This window comes from Diabrotica undecimpunctata, chromosome 2 (assembly GCF_040954645.1).
Source record: "Diabrotica undecimpunctata isolate CICGRU chromosome 2, icDiaUnde3, whole genome shotgun sequence".
Lineage (NCBI taxonomy): Eukaryota > Metazoa > Arthropoda > Insecta > Coleoptera > Chrysomelidae > Diabrotica > Diabrotica undecimpunctata.
Genome location: NC_092804.1, coordinates 132,454,528 through 132,461,957, shown reverse-complemented (window position 1 = coordinate 132,461,957; position 7,430 = coordinate 132,454,528). Strand labels below are relative to the sequence as shown.

Sequence of the window (7,430 nt, the reverse complement as noted above, 5' to 3'; positions counted from 1 at the left end):
ATAGTTAAAGGATTAAAACAATGTGTTGGCACCGACGCTATTTAACCTGACTCTCGAATATGTGATAAGACAGCTGAATATAGGAAGAGGAGATCTCCTAACAACTAAATCAATACAGAATGCCATCTATGTTGATGACATTAGCATTGTGTCTCACAGAACAGAAGAGGTGGTAGAAATATATGCACAATTAAAAACAGGAACAAAAGAGACTGGACTAGAAATAAATATTCAAAAGACACAAAAGCTAACACAGGCAAGAGCTACGGAAAACAGATGCACAGTTGAATTAGAAGACAATATAGAAGAAATTCAAAGAAGCCCATGTGTACCGCTCCAAAAATACACACTGGAGATCATAAATCAGAGCCTACAAAACTATAAAAAGTCCTAAGAAAGATACTTGGACCTATTAAAGAACACAGAGTATGGAGACCCAGGTACAGCTATGAACTCTACTAACTGTTCAAAGGCGCACCAATCTCAGAATTCGTTAAACTTCATAGACTTAGATGGACTGGTCATATAGTTAGAATGAAGACCAAAAGATTGCCAAAAGCCATAGAGCGTAAAATGCAGGGAGCAAGACTAAAAGGAAGGCCAAGAAAAAGGTGGGAGGATGAAGTAGCAATGGACATGCAAAATTTGATAGATGTGAGAACATCTATAGATGGAGGAGAGAGATAATGTGTAAATGAATCTGTCAAATGAGTTTGAGGAGTCTGTGTAAATGCAATTCCATTTGAGAACCAGTTACAAAGGCATTCAAAATTCATTCTGCTAGATCCAAAATTAGACATATTACTTCTACCTGGGTAAAAACCATGTAGAGTAATTTTTTAATTCTTAGAAAAATTCATCTGTTATGATGTTACTAATAGTTTTTTCCTTATTTCAGATATATTGACTGACTGGCAATGCATCTGTAATTACATATATTTGCTCTTTTTCTTGATTTGAACATACACGGTTAAGTAAATTGATACAAAAGATAAAAGATACAAGGTGTTTTTTTTAGTTCTAATAGGACAAAAATAGAGAGAAGTATTAGGTATTTATCTTTTAAATGATATATTCCATATATGTTAACCTACTGGAAAGTTAAATAATTCTACATTTTTAACTCTTTGTATAATCAATCCAGAGTAGTACATATCAATTTTATCTGTACTGTTCCTTATATGTTCAGCTTTGTTTATTTACATTATAATATTAAATATAATAATAGTTTACAATATTTGACTTATTTTACTATTTACAAAAATGTATAAGCATTATTTTATACAAAAGAGGTCTTTTCAATCTCTATTACTAACATTTATCACATATTACTTTAATTTTATTAAATTCAATAATTGTGAAATATGTGGTAAATAAAAACAAGAGACAGATATAACATATAATATTAAGAATTATTAGGAGGATACACAAAATGATGCAAATCTTATTAAACAAAAGCAACACCATGCATTACTCCACTCTAGTATATCTTACCTCCAAAATAACTTCTCCTCTCCCTTCTCCAGCTGCTGTTTAAGCCTCTTCAGTAAAAGATCATACTGTTCTTCTGAAGGAGCCACCAATACCTTTCTTCCCAAGATTTTGTCATACTCTGGAGGACGTTCTTGTTTCTCCACAAATGAACTCAATGATTCCCTGTTTTCACTCATAATATTTTGTTTTTATATATTCTTTTTATCAGATTTACGTTACAAAAATCTCTATAACACTGTATCCTGTAGGATGTATTAATACCATACTATATTTTTAGAAATATCTTTCTAGAGCACTGAGGACCCTGCAATTAAAATCAGAATATTGATACAAAGAATATTTATAGCTGATCAAGAAATAGAGTGGGGATAGATACTGTATATGTATTATTATATTGAACTCAAAAGTGGTGAAATATGTGGTAAACAATAAAAGAGAATAATGTATTATGATACCAGTTTAATTATTGTGAAATGTTTAATGAAATGTACACCCCTTTCCAATTTGTTTAGGAGATATTTTAAAGTTCATATTTAATGGTCCAAAAATAAGCAAATGTGAAAAACTCCTTACAACTTAAAGAAAATTTAAATAATTGGAATTTATATATTATGTAAATGTCAACATTTTGAGTGATTGCATCATTGAGTAAGACTGGAAAGTCAGAGAATAAGTGCAACAACCTTAATCATTTTTTCAAATAATATAAATAGGAATGTATTTATTTTGTAAATATTTTAAATAATTTTATTAAATATCTAATATAAATATGTTCAGAAAATGTCACAAGATTTCTTAATATTACAGTATAAATTTTGTTACACCAGAATAATGTGATTTAAAGTATGCTACACAGAAAATCTTCCCAAAAATAATAAAACAAAACAAAAAATAAGAGGTTTAAAGAACTTTACCTAGTAATTATGCTCAAAAATGTGTAAGTATAACAACTATTCATTATATAAATTATTAACCTGTAAGATTTGAATACAAGTAAAGATTTTACTTCACTTTTCTGTTGATACATGCAATTATAGTTATAATAAATACCTGTGTTATTGGATTTAGATAAAATTATTGTATGAATATGCCCATATCTTGCTAATGGAAAAAATGTATTAGCCAATCATATTTTTCTAAATTTTAAACAATCACAAGTCTGATAAGATATAAAACATTGCATTGTTTAAAATGCTAATCAAAATTATTTCATACTAAACAGATTCTGTGGATTTTACAAAAATTATTGGTTACATATGGTAACATCTTAACAACTCAGCTCATAAGATCATGTGGAATCAGATATACCAGTAATGTATCTCTGTATTGTTCACTTTATCACTTAACACTTAATATATTAGAGAAAGAGTTAGTATCACTAATTTTGTGGGAAATTAATGTAAATATTTACCAAAAATAAAAATTATCATTGCAAATCTGCATTGACAACTATTGACAATTGATGAGTTAAATGTAAATGTAAATGACAAGTAAAAATAAGTGAAAGGTTGACAACTACAATATTATTTTTACAGGACTTACATAATGTTAAAAAATTGTTAGATACAATAGATATGTTTCGGAAATTAAATAAATTTAACTTTTATATAAACTCTACTGAATATAAAAATAAATAAACCTTTAAAAAGGCATTATTACAAAAATGGTGAAATTTTTTATTCTTGCATATATAGTTGCATAGATCAGAATCAGAGACCGCGTACTTTAAAACAGAAGATAGTTCAAGTTTGACAAGATCGTCGTCACTGTCAAAATTCCAAATATAACCTAAGATATTTGTTTGTTACCATCACAAAAACCGTATATTTAACGTTTACCTAAAATCGTTGATATATTTACAAAAAATGTCTCTAGCAGATGAATTACTTGCTGATCTTGAAGACAATGATCAAGATGACTTTGATGAACTGATGGAAGAAGTTCCCGAGGAGGAAATTAAAGAAGAAAAACCAGATTTAAAAGACTTGTTAATGGAACAAGAAACTGTACAAATAAATTCAGTCAGAGAAATTTGTAAACTTAGGGATTCTGAAAAATTACAAAACATAATGGAGCAGATAGAAGGTTTTGGCACAAAGATTCGGAAATCTGTAGATATAATAGGCCCCGTTGAAACAGATCCGGAATATCAGTTAATAGTTGAAGCTAATAATGTAGCCCAAGATATTGATAACGAAATAGTAGCTGTACATAAATTTGTTAGAGATAAATACCAGAAAAGGTTTCCAGAGTTAGACTCTCTTGTTGTCAGTCCTTTAGAATATTTAAGAACTGTAAAAGAGCTAGGAAATGATTTGGATCAGGCAAAAAATAATGAAATATTGCAACAATTTTTAACACAGGCTACTATTATGGTTGTTTCAGTAACTGCATCAACAACACAAGGAACATTGTTAACTAAATTTGAGAAAGAACAAATTGATGAAGCTTGTGATATGGCAATGGAGCTAAATAGTTTTAAGTTAAGAATTTATGAATATGTAGAGAGTAGAATGGCTTTTATTGCTCCTAATATATCAGTAATTTTGGGAGCTTCTGTTGCTGCTAAAATAATGGGTGTTGCTGGAGGTCTTACTAGACTTTCAAAAATACCAGCTTGTAATGTGCTACTTTTAGGACAACAGAAAAAATCCCTCTCTGGATTTTCACAGTCCACAATGTTACCTCATACAGGATTTGTTTATTATTCAGACATAGTTCAAAATACACCTCCAGATTTAAGAAGAAAAGCTGCAAGATTGGTGTCTACAAAATGTACTTTGGCAGCTAGAGTTGATGCGTGCCATGAAAGTACTGATGGTCGTATAGGTAGACAATTAAGAGATGAAATTGAGAGAAAATTGGATAAATTACAAGAACCTCCTCCTGTAAAATTTATTAAACCTTTGCCAAAGCCAATTGACCAATCAAAAAAGAAGAGGGGAGGTAAAAGGGTTCGTAAAATGAAAGAAAGATATGCACTAACAGAATTTAGGAAACATGCTAATAGAATGAATTTTGCTGATATAGAAGATGATGCTTACCAGGAAGATTTGGGTTATACTAGAGGAACAATAGGAAAATCTGGAACTGGAAGGATTAGGTTGCCTCAAGTAGATGAAAAAACAAAAGTAAGAATATCAAAGACTTTACAAAAGAATCTACAAAAGCAACAAATTTGGGGTGGTAGTACTACAGTCAAAAAACAAATTTCTGGTACAGCTTCCAGTGTAGCTTTCACACCTTTGCAAGGGTTGGAAATAGTAAATCCTCAAGCTGCAGAAGTTAAAGTGAATGAAGCAAATGCTAAATACTTTTCTAATACTTCCGGTTTTGTTAAATTAGACAAAAAGTAGAAAATATTGTATTTCTACTTGATTTTATGTATTTATATGGAATTAAACTCTTCAAAATAAAAATAATTACAAAACATATTCTTATTTTATACCTTCATTAAAAACATTTATAAGTTGCTTAAAAGATTTGTAATATTGATTAAAACATGTACCAAATTGTACAATATTTTCAACTTTACACCCCCATACTGAAAAGCATATCTATGGTTGAAAGGTAAGACATTGTAACCCACTAAACAACTTTTTTCAGAAAGTAGAAAAAACGTTATATTTAAGTAATTAACCTATTAATTTTTTTACGTTAATTTAGAGATAAATTAGCGTTTAGATGTACAAAGGGTTTCCATAACGTGGCTAAACCTTTTTTTGTGCCACTTAGAGAAGTTTAAGTGTTGTCATAGCTATTGTGCAGTAAAATTTGGAAGACGTTTTTCTTTATAATCACCATTCATACACTACGAATCTGACAGGCTTCTCTAATACTTTCTCCTTGCACTGATTTCCAAGTTTGAAAATCTTTGTAGGTATGAGTAGTCACTTCATGGGGCCTTGGATTTTTTCTACTATTTGTAATAATTGTTGGTTATTCCATGGGGGTGCACACAATTTTCTTTTTGTAGTTTGATTCTATTATGGAATGCATAGAATCGACTGACATGTAGGTGTGTCTAGGAAGCAAATAGGTAAGATTTACTTCCTCTATGGTTTTAGATCCCTTGACAAAATAGTGTAGCAAATGATACAGAAGAATGATATTATCTTAAACTCAGGACTTTGGGTGTCTAAATCTTTCAGATAATTATATACATAGGAGCATATTTAGATTTTAGATCAATTGTTAAGTACTTTTTAAGTCAGAAAAATAAATGATGTCATGTTGAGCTATGGTACTTGCCAATTAGTTAAAGAACCTACTAGAGTGACGAATTTATCTAAAACACTGGTAGACTAAAAATTGAACACTGCCAAAATTAACTGACTACTCCATTATTTCAGTTAATCTGAGAAATACAAAAAGTACAGAGCATTATAATGTTAAAAAATTTAGAAATTTAAGTCAGAGTAATATTTAGAAAATTTAAAACTAATTTAATGTATTATAACTGGAATTTAAATTTTGTTGATGTTGAATCAATTTTTAATGAGCTATTTTCAAAATTGTGAGATTGAAATCAATAAAACTGCACCTATTCAGATTTGCCAGTTTAACTTAAAGCTACCATGGTTTGATAATGAAGTATTAACTTTTAAAATGTCACTTAAACCATTTAAACAGGAGTTGTGGAGTAATTTTAAAGGGTATTCTAATCAAGTAGTTAGTAAGTTAAAAGCTAAAAAAAATCTTTATTAGAGAACATTAAAGCATTTAGTAAACATTAACCAAAGTTTCACCTTAATATGTTCAGTTTGAAGCAGGCACCTATGTATTCAACATGTCAAGATAGCAAAGGAATTGCTAACCAGTGCAATAGTTACTTTGTTGTATCAACAATATTGTTGAAGCTTTAAATTCAAGTAAAATCTGGTGTAATAAAAATAGTAACTTATACCTACAGATAAATAAATTTAAATTAGTATCTTAAAATGAATTACGTATGTCTGTTAATAAATTAGACAGTAAATGCTTAGTTCATGATATAATAAACACTAAAATGCTCAAAGATATTTCTGAAACAATTGGGCATATTAAATTAAATTTAATCAACACTTCTCTGTCTACTGGTAAAATTCTGAATCAACTTAAGTTAGTACAATTGTACTGATTCAAAAAGTCAATAATACAGTGAAAACTGAAGAATTCAGACCCATTAATATATTACCACCAATTGAAAAAATGATTGAAATTGTTGTCTATGATCAAATTATTGAACATGTTGGAAAAAAAAATGCTATTGTGATAAGTAATCAATTTAGTTTTAGAAAGCAACACTCTTGTGATTCGGCACTTCAATTAACAATTAGTAAATTTAAAACTGAATGGGATCAAAAGAAATATGTAGTATCTGTATTCTTAGATCTTAAGAGAGCCTTTGACAAAATTGTGGCAACCTTACTTACTCTATACAGATCACTAATACGAAGTAAACTAGACTACGGCTGTTTCTGCTACTATACTGCTAACAAAACATCTTTAAAAAAACTTGACTACATTCAAAATATGTGCTTGAGATTAGTTTTAGGTGCCACAAGAACTAGTCCAGTAAGTAGCTTACAAGCTCTGGCTGATGAACTGCCCTTAAGCCAACGAAGGCAACTCCTATCACTAAATTACGTTGTCAGAATTTCAGCAAACAACAGCAACGTAACCTACTCAACAATACTTTGCAGAACAAATATATCGTCCGATCTTTACAGAAACATAGCAATAAAAAAATTGGTCTTAATTTAGAACAGTTCAGTCTTACTATGCTTATTCACGTAAATTTTTCTCCTTGGATGATTAAACCTCCAAAAATAGACACGTCGCTAAAAGAACTCCCGAAACATTCCACACATCCTTTCCTCATACAGCAAGCTTTTAAAAATATAATATCCAAATACCCAACAACCCATCAAATCTTCACTGATGCTTCCAAATGT

At 29.7% G+C, this 7,430-nt stretch overlaps 2 protein-coding genes across 2 annotated transcripts in view; one reads left to right on the top strand and one right to left on the bottom strand.

Moving 5' to 3' along the window:
• Nucleotides 1-3,013, bottom strand: part of GTPBP1 (GTP-binding protein 1) — a 43,798-nt gene extending 40,785 nt beyond the window's left edge. Inside the window, 3 exon segments of the mRNA XM_072523520.1 lie at nucleotides 1,495-1,517; nucleotides 1,520-1,798; nucleotides 2,906-3,013. Of these exon segments, the coding sequence (XP_072379621.1) occupies nucleotides 1,495-1,517; nucleotides 1,520-1,670 (174 nt within the window). The 5' untranslated portion in view covers nucleotides 1,671-1,798; nucleotides 2,906-3,013.
• A 254-nt stretch (nucleotides 3,014-3,267) lies between these two features.
• Prp31 (pre-mRNA processing factor 31) lies at nucleotides 3,268-4,928 on the top strand. The gene has a single exon (XM_072521456.1). It carries the CDS (start codon nucleotides 3,360-3,362, stop codon nucleotides 4,848-4,850), a length of 1,491 nt encoding a protein of 496 aa, XP_072377557.1. The 5' UTR covers nucleotides 3,268-3,359; the 3' UTR covers nucleotides 4,851-4,928.
• Nucleotides 4,929-7,430: the final 2,502 nt, after the last annotated feature.